At 46.0% G+C, this 14,776-nt stretch overlaps 1 protein-coding gene across 2 annotated transcripts in view; it reads right to left on the bottom strand.

The window, feature by feature from the left end:
* Positions 1–14,776, bottom strand: part of Pitpnm3 (PITPNM family member 3) — a 90,170-nt gene that overhangs the window by 56,738 nt on the left and 18,656 nt on the right. For both annotated transcript variants that reach the window (XM_004638310.2, XM_023723315.1), the window contains exon 3: positions 6,128–6,235. In XM_004638310.2, the coding sequence (XP_004638367.1) occupies positions 6,128–6,235 (108 nt within the window). The remainder of the gene's footprint in view (positions 1–6,127; positions 6,236–14,776) is intronic.

Raw genomic sequence — 14,776 nt, 5'->3', positions numbered from 1 at the left:
GAAACCAAGCCAAAAAAAAGTCCAGCAACTGTCAAACAATAGTCATAATAAATAAGGTACACTAAGCTGGTGCTGAAGGATCTCTTTCCACTAAAATACTTATATGCTGGGCGATAAAGCACTGAAAACATGTAAATGCAAAACTGAGCTTAAAATACAGAATGTACAAACAACAACCGCCAGACACATGATGACAGGAGAGGAAAGCACAACCGAGAAGAGACCCAGGCTCCCAACTCCAAGGAACAGAGGCTCCAGAACTAGGTAGGGGCTGGGAACTAAGCGGCAGTTCCACAGACTTGGCCTCCTCTGGGGGTAGCTGGGGCTGCAGTGGAGCTCGCTTTACAGTAAGACCCCAGAAGGTCTGTTCCATCCACAAAGGAACACACACATGATACGAAATTCCACTGGGGGACAGCAGCAAAGAAACCATTCATACACAGTGAGAAAGAAAAAAGTCACACATGAGTAATTAACACATCAGCCTGGGCCGTATATGGATGTAGGGTCTAAATTTATCTCATCCAAGTAGAGTGGAAACCCTAAACTGTAAATTTAGCCTACAAAAGATCTAAGATGAAAGACATACTGTAGCCCAGCAGAAAGAGCCACAAGACCCATTCTATGAAACAGGACATTGGCACAGTGTAGGGCACTAGACTCCCACAGAAAAGAAATGTGGGTGACCAAGAGGAGTTCTCACTAAACAATGAAGAAGCAGAACAGCAACCATCAAAGACTAGCCATAGCCCTCCGCTATTCCATAGCCGTGGGTCTCAACAAGGGCCACAAAGTGACTAAGAAGGTGAGCAAACCGAGGCACAGCCACTGCCATGGGCGTCTTATCAAACACACCAAGTTCGTGACGGACATGATCCGGGAGGTACATGGCTTCACCCACTACAGGCAGTGCACCATGGAGCTGTGTAAGGTCTCTAAGGACAAGCGCGCCCTCAAGTTCATCAAGAAAAGCGTGGGGACACAACATCCACGCCAACAGGAAGCATAAGGAGCTCAGCAACATGCTGGCCGCCATGAGGAAGGCAGTTGCCAAGAAGGACTGAGCCCCTTCAGAATAAAGCTTTGCAGAAAGTTAAAAAAAAAAAAAAAGTAGAACCGACAAAGTATGGTTGGCGTGCATATGCATACGCATGCGCACACTACCCCAGATCAGCATCCTCAAGAGCCGAAGTTAGCAGAACAGTCAGAAAGTGCCATGGGATCTATGATTTAACGAGGTAAGGACAGAAAAGATGGACCATAGAGCACAATTCAGGTTTCAGAGGGAGAAGGTCAGCCCTGTCAGGAATTTGTAGAGCGTGAGGCGTCTCTATGACATCCAGGAAGGGCGCTGCCAAAAATAAGCACTTGGAGCCAGGAGACACCTTTGGGAGAGGTATCTGAGGCGCTCATGGAGGAAATACAACTGGCCAGAACGTCAGCCATGAGAGGCCTTGCCTGGTGGGAGCCCTGTGGGGGTTTTTGTTGTAGTTGTTGTTTTGGTGGTTTTTTGGTTTTGGTTTCTGTTTTCGTATTTTAGGGAAGGGTGTACAGGGTGTTCAGGGTCTCACTACTAGATTGGACTCATAGTGATACACCTGTTTACAGCCTCCCAAGAGCTGGGATTACAGGCGCACATGCCACCACACCCAGTCTCCATTGCTGCGTCAGCATGCGCTCGGGGCATGGCCAACACGGCAGGTCTGGGGACTGAACTCCCAGCCCCTAGCCTGCTTGCCTGCTTGCCGGCCCTGTGTTTTTTTGTTTTTTTTTTTTTTCATAATTTTATTGATAAACAAATTGCAATGAGACAGTTTCAAATCAAATTGGTAGGGCAGTTTCAATAATTAACACATTGCATACATTCTTCCTAGTGGTTAATTGCTGTACAAGATGCGGACATGATATCCTATCTACGAACACCATTAGAGCAAATCACTCTATTCATTAAGAGAATGTAACTATATATCTATCCCAACCACTTTGAATACACAGATACAAAATGGACATTCATCTGTATACCTTTTTTTTGTTAAGTTCCGTTATTTGAATATTATAGGTGCATTAACTCAGCAAAATAATCTAAAAGAGTTCAGTAGTCCATAATAGTATTGGGTCTTTTTTTTTAATTGGGTCTTAATTTAAGGGCAGGGAACTTAAAGGAAGCACAAGTGTCAGTTCTGTTTATACCACCAACTTGCACTGCAGTTTTTTTTTCAGCAAAGTGTTTTCAAAATTTCCTCTCCTCAAAATATTCCCTGGAGTCACCTGCTTTCAGGGCTTGGCTCAGCCTATTTTATTGCAGTTACCTGGGCTCTGCTGCAGGCTCCTATGAAGTGCCAATGCCACCCTATGCATCTTCACTTCCCCCACATCCCACTCAAAACTGGGCCCCAGTAAGGACTCCATAAATGATTGCTGAAATGAAGGGAATTAACCTGGATGTTCTGTTGTGTTGCAGGGTTTCACATTATGAATTTGTGGGCAATGGAACACGGGAGACCCTGGAAATCCTGCTGGCTTGCTCTTCTTCATCCTGTATTCCCTGCCTCCTTTTCCCTGTTCTGTGCTAGGAGGACACATCAGCTCTCAGACTCAGGCAAGCAAGGCCCTGATGCAATTGAGTATCAGCACCACAAAGTATCTTTTGAGCTGTTCTTATGTAGGACTGTTCCCTCTTATCTTCCTCCTCCACCATTGGAATGAACTGTTACCAAATGCATTTTGCAAGCATTGTCTCATTTCATTGTCATAACTTTTATACTAGTTCCCCACTCTGCAGACAAAACAACTGAGGCTCAGAGAAAGAATGGGACTTTCCTTACCAACAGAGCCACAGAGTGTCATGGCTGAAGCCACAACCCAAACTTCTCACCTTCCAAGACTACTGCTTCTGCCTCTCCCGTGGCCTCCCCTTCTGCTCCCTTCCCTCCTTCCTTCTCACCTTCCAGCTCACACCGCCTCTTGCTCAGCCCCTCCTGAGCTCACACTGTGTCTGAGTCAGAGATTCCTTAGCAGGCAAGTGGAAGTGGGAGCAAGAAGAGGATGGTCAGATGAGTGGGGAGCATAAATCTGGGTTTGTCTTTTTGTGGTACTAAGCATGGTCAGGGAGTGTGCCATGGAATCGACAGTCTCTTTGGGGGGTTGTGTGGTGAAGAAAAGAGTGAACCAAGAACCCATTAGTAAATTCATGGCTATCAAGAGGACATGCCTCTGGACTGGCCTCAGAAGCCAGGTGCCAGCTAGCTCTTCCTTGGATGTGACAGTGACTCAGGATACCTCTCCTTATAAGACTCTGGGCTTCTTGAACCTAAACTTTATGGAGCCCAAACTCATGACTGAGCCATGCCTATCTCATTTGCGAGCAGAGGCCTTAGACTGAGAATCAGGAGCCAAGGAGGACCATGGGCAAAACATAGCTTCTCTGGAGTTCCTCATTTGTAAAATGGGAAAATGGTCCCAGACACATCCATTTTTCAGGACAGGTGCTCTGGCAGGGGGAGGACCCTGAAGCAAGGAGGCCTGTAGGGAATTAGAAAGAGAGCAGATGCCGTGGTGAGATAGCCATCCTCTTGAACTGGGCCAGGGCCATTGGCTAACTCCTGGTAGGATAGCCCTGACCAGCTAGCAACTCTGGCCCCAGAGCATGACTGTGGAAAGTTGGAGTCAAGAAGGGAAGGAGAAGAGGAAATGAATGTTATGCTTTAGATACAGTTTGTCCCAAAGGTCTATGTGCTGGAAGTTTGGTCCCCAGGGTAACAATATTGAGAGATGGTAGGGCCTTTAAGTGACATTGCCTAGTAGCAGGTGACTGGGTTACAACTGCCCTTATGAAAAGATTGATGCTAGTCTCGTGGGGTGGGTTAAGACTCAAAGGAGTGGGTAAGTGTAAGTGTTTGTGAAAGGAAGTTATGATAATAAGATGGGGTCTGGTGTTCGGGATGTGGCTCAGTGGTAGAGTTCTTGTCCTGCATGCGCAAGGCTGTGGGTTCCATCCTCCGCACTAACCTTCCTGGTTTCCTACCTTCTCTCTTGCCATGTAATCTCCTCGGCTCACGCCACCTGCCACTTTCTCACCTGCTCCCACCTTGTGACGCTACCTGCCATGCTGTGGTGCAGACAGTGGCTCTCACCAGATGCCAGTGTCAAGCCGTTTGGATTTTCTAGCCACCAGAATCATGAATCAAACAAACCTCTTTTCCTTCTGCATTACTCAGTGGCAGGTATTCATTCTGTCATCGCAACATGAATGAGACAAGACTATTAAGAAAAAAGCAAGGAAGAAGAGCACTACAGAAGGGGAACATTGATCTGAGGTTTACAGGTTCAAAAGTTAGTATCTCTGATGGGATTCCAACTGTGGCTCTGGTTCTCTTCCAGTGCCACCTTCATCAAATGCAACACTCAGGTGAGGCTCTCTGAGCCTCAGGTACCCACATGAGCGCCTATATTTTCTGAGCTCCTCAACTATATCCTCCACTCAACTTTCCTTTTTTTTTTTTTTGCGGAACCAGGGATTGAACTCAGGCCCTTGTGCTTGCCAGGGAAGCGCTTATTCCACTGAACCATCTCCCCGGCCTCTCCTCCACTCAACTCTCAAAGGCTGAGCTTTTCACCTGGATCCTCTCTCCTCCCTCTTTCTAAAAGTCACATCTCAGTTCTCTGGGCCAACAACCCTCAGCTTAAGTTTGATGCCTATGTCTTGCCATACACTGTGTCCTGCATGACAAGGAGGAAGCCTCAGTTAAATCACCTGTGTTCCCTCCTGCCAAGCCCTTACCCACAGGAGATGCTCTATACGTATTCTGTTGGTGATTTTTAAAATAGAAAAATGAATAGATGGCTGGATGCCTAAAAATATAAACCGATTTTATCTGCTGACCAAGTACTTGGCCCAAAGTCCCTCCATAAAAAGTTTCCACTGGATGAATCTTCAGTCATACACTCTTCCTTCAACAGCTCAGCCAAAAGTCCAGATCCTCACTGTTGGCCTTCTTCCCTAAGATCTCAGCTCTTGTCCCTGCACAAAGGCTCCTTTACATGCCATCTCCCTTACAGAGCAGATTCCAACCCCACAGACGTGGCATGGGAAGGATTTGGACCAGTACCTGCCTTTAATTATCTATGATCTCAAGGAGATTATGCGGCCACAGAGGAAAATGATCAATGATGTAGTGTGCCTAAGGAGAGTCATATGGAAAGAAAACATTCTCTCAGGCTTTCACAGAGAACAAATTGGTCAAGCAATGGCCGTGACTCATCCACATGGCTGACAAAGGACCTACAAACTGCAGTACAGGGTTTCAGGATAATTCCTGAAGGGATTTGACTGACCTTATCAGATACAAAAGTTACATTTCTTGTTATATAGGTCTTGCTTTATCTTGATCTTAACCATCCAACAGAAAAGTATAAAAATGAAGTATAAAAAGTAAAGCCATATTAATATGCTGAGCTGTAAAAGGCTCAAGTCTACAACTTCTGACATTGCCAGTCTTATAGAAAACCCACTACTATTATGGACTACTGGACTATATTGGAATACTTTGCTGAATTCACACACCTAAAATATTTAAATGACAATGGAATACCCTTCTCTGACAAAACTAAACAGAAAAGGGGGATACAAATGAACAACCATTTTGTATCTGTATGTTCAAAATAGTTAAGATAGATAAACAGCTGCATTCTCTTAATTCAATGAATACAGAGATCTGTTCTAATAGTGTTTATGGACAGGATATCATGTCTGCATTTTGTACAATGAATAACCGCTAATACAACAATATGCAATGTATTAATTATTGAAACTGTGTTAGTTATCGGTTTTGAAACTGTTTCATTGCTATTTGTTTCTCAATAAAACTATTTTTTAAAAAATTATCTATGATCTCAAACAAAAGAAGACCTGTAGAAATACCCTGAAGTTGTTTTACTATCTCAAATCCCAAAGATGTCCCCAAAAGAATTCCTGCAAGTGATAGAATTCAGGGATGCTGTGAAGGAAGGCACCCAGATGGATGACTCTTCATATACCACTCAAGTCCAAGCCCCAACTGGCAGCCCTACTCCCACCCTACAGCACAGCCTTGTGCACACCCTGAGCATGAGAGAGGCTGAATCTCACCTTGAGGCTCATCTAGCTTTCCCATGGTCTCAATCTGTTCCACGAGGTCATTTGAATTCCACTGGCTCATTCCGATGAGGATGGCATTCTTCCCTTCTGCCATCTCCTCTGTGGAAAGAAGCAGAGAAGGGCATGAACAGGGAGGGCTCTGCATAGGCAGCCCTAACAGGAATTTCTGAGGGCAGAGGACACTTACTTGACTGAGGTAGACTTTAACTACTGAAGATACCTGTGAGTATAGATGGAAACTGTAAGAAAGCATTGTTCTTGTACCACACCCAGATGTTACAGCGAAACAAAGTAGCAAAGAATGGGGCTGGTGAGATGGCTCAGTGGTCTAAAGCACCTACTTAGAACAAGCTTAGCAAAGCCCAGGGACCACGGTTCAATCCCCCAGCACCACATGCCAGCCAGCCCCGCCCCCTGGTGGGCTGAGCTGGCCACACACACACACACACACAAATAAATAAATAAATAATTTAAAAAAAAAAACAAGGTAGCAAAGAAGGCAGTCATGAGAGAGGCTGAAAACCCATAGAAGGCTCCATTCCTACACCAAGAGTAGTATTCCTTGAGAGACAATGTGTTTTAGAAAAGGGGCAAATCTCCTCACTTGACAATGGTTTTTCTCTGGAAATGCTACTGGGCTTCTCCAAGTCTCAGTTGTCACAGAGAACCACTGTGGTTAGTTCTTCATATGAGAGGATTTGAGTAGATATGGGTTAAGGGGATAAGAGCAGCTCTGGAGTAAGGGGACAGCAGAAGCCATATTCCCAAGCCACTCTGAGGGTTTGGGGAGACAGCTCAGCAGTAGAAGCACCTGCCTGGGAAACACAAGGTCCTGAGTTCAATCCTCAATACTACAAAAAAAAAAAAAAAAAAAAAAAAAAAAAAAAAAAAAAAAAAAAAAAAAAAAAAGCACCAAGCCACTCTTAATATGAGTTCCCTGGGTCCCCCACCCCAAATAAGCATATGATATAGTTCTACATCCTGAAAGGGACAGATCCCTGGTAGTGGGCACTCTCCTCCTCATCTCCATCTCCAGAAAGACAGGCCTTCAGGTGAAGAACTTTCTCCCCTCCTTCAGAGAAAAGACATCAAAGGCATTGAGGCAGATCCCAAAAATTAAGAACAAAGGATGAAGCCAGGAGGCTGAAGCAGAAGCAATGCAAGTTCAAGCCCTGCCTGGGAAACTTAGTGACTTGCTGAGACCCTGTCACAAAATAAAAATAAAAAGGCCTGAGTAAATTTTGATCACTTTTTTTTTTTTTTGTGGGACCAGGGATTGAACTCAGGACCCTGCGCTTACCAGGCAAGTGCTCATTCTACTGAGCTCTCTCCCCTGCCCATAAGCTTTCTCCCCTGCACTTTTCTCTCTCTCTCTCTCTCTCTCTCTCTCTCTCTCTCTCTCTCTCTCTCTCTCTGGCAGAACCAGGGACTGAACTCAGGCCCTTGTGCTTGCCAGGTAAGCGCTTATTCTACTGAGCCATCTCCCCAGCTTGGCTACTCTTTTAAGGTCATGACATGCAAGATATTAAATGCTGTTATTCTCTAATTATATTGTTATGAAATTTTGTTTGATTTTTTTCACAAAGGAGTATATTTTATATTTTTATTCATTAATATCTATTTGTCCTGCATTAAAATTCAAAAAAATTACAGGTCTGGGATTTGCTCTGGGATGAATCCCCTCTATTGCAAAAAGAAAAAGAAAAAGATTTTTAAAAGGACTCAAGATATGGCTGAGTGGTGAAGCACCCTTCGGTTTGATCCCAAATTTAAATAAATAAATAAATAAACAAACAGAGGGGTGACACCAGCTTCATTGGCAAAGAACTTTCCAGCAGATGGGAGCAGAAAGCTTGGGAGCTGTCCAGCGTTCTGATTCACTCAAGTTCACTAATTCACATCCCATTCCTAGCAAGGACACTTCTTCCTGCCTTTACTCATGTCTTTGATTGACTTAACAACACTTATGAAACCCTTAGCACCCTGTGAGACTAGCTTAAGTGATGTACAACTCTTAAGTCAATGCCCATAGCAATACTAAAAAGGAAAACTTATTATTGTCTACTTTATAGACAAGGAAACTGAGGCACAGAGTAGTTGAGTAAGGCATTGGCTAGGGACAGGATTTAAACCCAGATGTACTAATTCAGTTCTGAAACCCTGAGCGCCTGCTTTCCTGAGAGTCTGCCTTGGACATCCTGCATTGACTGCTCAGCACTCCAGCCAAGCACCATACATCCACCTGGTCGCCTAAGCCTGGAATGCTCAATCCAGGGACAAGTTTACACCCAGTGGCACCTTTCTGTCCTCGGAAAGGCTCTGACCCAGTACCAGTGCAGATTATGTTACCTGTGAGCTTTGCTCTCACATCCATTGCCTAATTCTGTTTTCTTATTCCTTAAATGGCAACAGCAACTCTAGTGATAATCCTTTCTAGCAAACCACTGTAGGAACACATAATAAGCTTAAACAAAACCATACAAGCCAAACTATGCACAAACATATACATGGCATTATTCTTGGGAAAGCAGAAGTGTAATGAGGTTAAAAGCTCAGTTTCAGTAGTAGAGTAGACTACTTTCAATCTTGGATCCACGTCTGTCAGCTACATGACCTTGGACAAACCACATAAGCTTCAGCTTCCTAGTCTACAAGATGATACCAGAATTGTGCCTATGTCAAAGATAGCTGTGATGATTAAATAAGAAGCAGGTCACATGCTCACAAGAGTGCTAAGTGAACTATGAAAGCACAGATGGAGACAATGTCATACCACGGTACCATCATCACACTACCGTCACCACAAGCATGATTTCAATCATTCTGTTGTCTGACCTATGACATTCTGTCCCAGTTCCCAGAGGAGATAATCAGGATCATCCTGAAACCTGCCTTCAATTCTCTATCACTTGCTTCTGTTACTCAAGCAAGCAGCTCTCCATTCATTCATTCTAGCACCCATTCTTTAGTGAATGGATTCCCCAGAACTTACTCTATACCCTGTGAGACACTTCCTCCATCCTGTGGGAGGTCAGTCCTGTGAAGGACACAACAGCAAATAGTACTGACATGAAGATGAGAAAAACAGGCTCCAGGTCCAGTGCTCGATCTGCAGTGGGTACTCATCACACAGTAGTTCTTGTATTCCACGATGCAGTAAGTTCTTTCCTAGGGATGGGTGAGGCCACTGGAGCTCCATGGTAGGGGCTGTCGGGGCTCTATAGCTCTGCTTATGCCCACCTCTGTGCACCTCTTTCCTCTCTCTTCCTCATGTTGTGTATAATCCAACTCCATCTTTCACTCTTGGTCTTTTCTCTGGATTTCTATCAAATATCTCTCTCACAGATTCTCAAGGAGAGACCCGCTTCTCTATACACTTTGGGCATGATACCTCTAGATTCCTCTGGATTTGTCTCTCTTGGCTCTTATATTTATGTTTTTCTCTCTCAGGCTCCTTGGCACCCTCTGCATTACAATTCCCTCACTTTAGGGGCCTCATTTATGCTCCCTGGCTCTCTCTTCTCCCCATACCCCTCTCCTACCCTCCAAGTACATAAGTCCCTTTAGTCATTCCTCTCACTCTCTTTGGGTTTCTCTTTGTCTGGGTCCTGCTCCTTAGGATGCCCACCCCACACAAGTCCTTCCTGGCTTTTTTGGCTTTGTCCCTCTGCCCTCTGCTCAGGGTCACTGTCTCTCTTAACTCTGTGCCTCTCTTTTGCATTTTCCTTGGCATTCTTGTTCTCCCAGCCCCAACACTCCATCCCTGATTCTGCAGCTGCTCTGTGCCCCATTTATCAGGGGTTCTTTCTCTCCCTCACTATCACCCTCCCTCTCTAGGCCCTTTTCCTACTCCCAGTGTCCATATCAGTCTTCAGATCTTCAATCTTGCAACAATGATCTTAACCTCAGAGAATACACACACACACACACACACACACACACACACACACACTGAGGCAGTAACCTAAACAGGTTTGAGTCTTTCTGGCAGAGGCAGCCTGTGTCTCGGCTCTGAGAGTCCAGTCCTTTTTTCCTCGATGTTGTAGTGCTCCCTCATGGGGCCCACTGAGGCCAAAGAGGGTGCAGCTGGACAACTATTCTGGGCATTGGCTTTGTTTTTCATCTTCTGTTACTGTTATCTGCAAGCCAATTTTCATTTCCCAGTGATGTCTGGCATGGACACAGTCTTGGCATATATCTTCCTCCACTAAACCTCAGCACCTGACCAGATTAAGCTCTGGGCTGAGCCTTGCCCCCAACACTACAGTCATGGCCTTAACCTCAACCTGACTCTGACCCTGGCTGAAGCCTGGACCTACCCTTCGAGTACAACCTCCTACAGAAATCCTGCCCAGGGCCTCAGTTTCTGTGGGATCTTTAGGATTGGAGAGTCACCTTGTCCTGTGCTACACAGAAGCTAGGGCTGGGTCATCCCCTCCAGATGGCTTCTCTGTAACCCATTATTAAGCCATACATCTGGGCCACTCTTTCCAATGACCTTGCTATAGTCAGATAGAATAACACAGGACACATAATTTATAGTTATTTTATAACAATCACCCAAAGAGTCATATAAAGAACACAGGAAATCTATCCACACACTAAGGACCAAAATAATGCAGCTGAGGGCCTGGATCCCATGGCAATGTCCTTTATGAGTTCACCTGAAGACCTAGAACTCATAACAATCCCTCCCACAAGCCCAACTGGAGGCCTAGAGCCTATGATAAAGTCTCATGCAGGCCTGTTTCACAGATCAGTGGTAGAAAGGCCCAAAGGTCAGTGGTAGAAGCTAGAGTTTGTGCGAGTGGGATGAAGGATCTGTGCCAGCAGACTGAGGGATCTGTACTGGAGCCAGGAAGCAATACTCAAACTAAAGACCAGAGCTCCCCCGAAAAGTACCACAGCCACCCTCAGTGACAATAAGGTCCCGAGATCCTCCAATGATGAGAACAGCTGAGTTCATCTGGAAAGCTCCATGACAAGCTCCTCCAGGAGAACTAACAGCTCCCTAATAGCTTCCTAAAGCACCCAACAGCTTCTCTTCTTCTTCTTCTCCAGTTCTGCCTCTCATGCTATTGGCAACAGCCCTCAGGTGGGCCTCCCACACCCAGCACCATGATGGTTCAGTTCACCTGGGTGTTACAAGTTGACCACCAGTTGTCAATCTACCACAGACCTCAATGTGCACTACTGTGGTGGCTTTGGGACAAAAGTGTCTCCACCTGGGATTGTTTAACACTTTCCCCTGTCCCCCACCTACAGCCATCACTGCCACTCTTTCTCCATCACTTGTGGTGCTCTCTACTCAGCCCATGCCCAGAAGCCTCTGGGGTTGGCTCCATGTCATTCATGTCTTCACTTTCCTCCATTGGTGGGTGAAAAGCTGTGCAGTGAGGGGGCACGACCTGCCTGCAACTTACTTCCATGAGGGCTACATGGAACGACTGCCTACATGGTCTAGGAACGATCATCCAGCTTCCACAGCAGTTTCCTTCTTTTCCACTCTGGAGTCAAACCATTTTCCAGAAAAGCTGGAGGCTCACAGATTCAACACTTGCTTGCTGTCAGACAGCAGCTGGTCAATGGCACAACCTTGATGAAGACCTGGGTCCTGTGACCCACTTATGCTCTTGTGCAGTCACAGCAAAAGCCCAGTCTGGGAAAAGAACTGGAACATGTTCCTCATTCTCTATGAAATCGAACCTCACCTTCAATCTTTGTCCATAAAGTGGGATTATTTATCCCTTCATCCCTTCTTCTCCTGGTTGCTATGGGAAACCAGGAGTAGAAGCCATAAGCAAACTGTACACCTAACACCCAGCTGCACAGACCCCAGCCTCATATCTGGCAGGGGAAGAAGATTATCAGGCAAGCCTGGCCAATTAGAGACAAGGAACAGAGAACACACAGCAAAGGCAAGGGCAGAAGTTTCCCAGCCCAAAGCTCCCCTGCCCTGCTGGGAGAGGGAGTCCCATGCTTTACTCTTGGTTAAGCTAGCCAGGGCTACATGTACCTTAAAAATTAACTCTGGCTCCACTACTGCCACCACTAGCACCACCACCACCACTTCCTCATCACTGCCCTGCCAATTTTTTCCTTCTGTTTATGCATACTCATGAAGAGAGGCATTTCTATTTAGACACTGGAGAGGAAAGCCAAAAGAAAATAAGTATTTGCTACCAAAGTGAAGAAACACTTTTGGACACTGTGGCAAATGGGGCCTTTCAAGGTCACCTGGGTGCTCCATGGAGGGTTTGGAGCTATAAAGAGCCTTCAAGATCAAGTCCAGCATTTTGTTGCAAAGTTGGTCAGAACCTCAGGGACAGGGCAGGACCAAGAATTTAGATCTTTTGCCTGTTAGTTCAAGATACTTGCACTAAAATTATCTTTAAGTAGTTAAGTTCATGGTAAAATCTTTTGTTGGTACTAGATGTAGGATGGTTCAGGAACTCTGATTGGAGTATGCTTTGTATGTAAAAGTAAAATTAAAATTAAGGATGCATCTGACCTTTTGCAAAGGAAGACACATTATGCTATGGAAGCAGATCATAAAGTGACCTGTGCTAGGGCCAGGAAGGTGGCTCAGCAGAACAAGTGCTTGTCTGGCAAGCACAAAGTCCTGAGTTCAATCCCCAGTTCTGCCAAAAAAAAAAAAAAAAAAAAAAAAAAAAGAGCTGTGAAATCATCACCCCATTCAAGACTGTGCACGCAGACCAACCACCACCGAGTTTTCTCCCGCCTTGTTTCTCCCTCCTCCTCATGCTTCCTGCCCTAGGACACTACCAGTGTGCACCTTTCAATACAGGTCCGTTGGCATTTCTGAAGTTTCATATCAGTGGAATCATATGGTGTCAGCTGAGTTTCAGTCTCTTTTCACTTAGCATAAAAATTTTGAGATGCATCCAGATTACCACAAATAGCATCAGTCTGTTCCTTCTCATGCCACAATTTGTTTATTCACTCATTCATTGATGTAAATTAAGTTTGGGGCTATAAGTTTAAAAAACTGCTAGAACATTCATGGCCCAGTGTATAGGAGGACGTGCACTTCTTCTTCTTAAGTAACTGCCCAGGAGTGGAAGCAGTGGTAGTTAAGGATGATGAACTTTTTAAGGAGCTGCGATCTCTCTTCCTGTCCCTGAGACTAGTGGATGGAACTTGACGGGCAGATGCGCAGTAAGTACCTGAGCAAAGGAAGGGAAGTGGGAATGCGGACCTTGCCCATCACACACAAAGTGACCTGAACAAGGGTCCCTGGCTTCAATTCCCAGTGTGTAAAAGCAGCCAGGTTTGTTGGATTTAAAGATCTTGAGGGGCCTCTTGGCTCTAAAATGATCCAGGTTTGAGGCCACATCCCAGGGAAAGAGTCTGGAGTTCCGGGGGAGTGGAGAGAAGAAAAGACAAAGGGGATCAGACAAAGGGAGGGAATAGAAATTAGAGCCACCAAGGAGAAGGGAAGGAGGGATGAGGCCAATTTCATCCCAGTGAGATCAGGGAAGAGAAGACAAAGCCAGAAACCAGCAGGGAGGGGGCAGGAAGGATCCACCGCCGCATGCAGGGAAAGCAGCTAGCTGGACAGGGTCCCCAGAGACAGAGCTGACCCTCATCATCCTGAACACCTGCCTCCCACCTCTAGCCATCATCTCAGCTAGGAACGTAGAGCCATGATGAGCTACAGCCATGTTTTTAAAAGAAGTCTTCTAAACATCAAAATATTGAAGCTGTTGTTGTCACACTGTGGGTTAGTTGCCATGGAGAAGAAGCCCCAGCAGCCACTCCAATCAAACACCAATGGGAGATGGGAAGTGGGCCTCAAATGGGCTGCACTAGGGCTGGTGTCAAAGAAGGGGTTCTCTGCCCACAGCCAAGAATGGGGGAAACTTGCATGGGAACTGCTCTCGGCCCCAGCCACACTTTTCTGAAAAGTCATCCAAACTGGATCTGTTGGGGAGGCACAGAGATGACAGGAAAAATGAGGCCCAGAAAAGAAGAAATACCTGCCTAACATCATAGAATAAGCCCAAGAGACCCTGGCCTAAGTGTCCTGCTCTGGGTCCAGATGGTTTCCTAGCACTTCTCCTGTTTGCCTTTCAAGACCCATCGCCAGGTATTTCAAAGGTGGCCCCATCCTGTGAGTAAGTCAACATCCTCGATGTAGTGACTTCTCAGAGCAAGGACTGGGGAAGCCCAGGGGCTGGGGAGCAGAGCATCGCTGCCCCTCCCATCCCACTCAGCCCGCTCAGCATGGCTACTGAGCGTCTTTGGGCCTAAATGTCACACAGACTAACCTCCTGCTGCTCACGCACCTCCCCCCTGTGCGCCCACCTCCAGGCACTGGCTCAGATGGTTCTCTAACATGCCCACCCCACCTGGTGCCCCATCTTCCAGTTCTTAGAAAGCTTCTAGCTCTTCCAACGCAGCTTAACCTTCATCCCTTTCTGCATCTTATCCATTGCCTTAAAAGAGAGCTCATTTCTTCACCACTGTCCATCCCAAAGGCCCTCCCCTGAGCACCAAGAGGGCCCCTCTAACACTCTGGATCCCCTCCCATCTAGGAGGACAATCTTAGAAGTCATCTGCAAGCCATCATCCCTATAGCCCCTGCAGCCTCCTCACTCCTCTTTCCTTACCACTCCA

The sequence above is a fragment of the Octodon degus genome, unplaced genomic scaffold (assembly GCF_000260255.1).
Source record: "Octodon degus isolate 3935 unplaced genomic scaffold, OctDeg1.0 scaffold00098, whole genome shotgun sequence".
Lineage (NCBI taxonomy): Eukaryota > Metazoa > Chordata > Mammalia > Rodentia > Octodontidae > Octodon > Octodon degus.
This window is presented reverse-complemented; position numbering and strand designations above follow the sequence as displayed.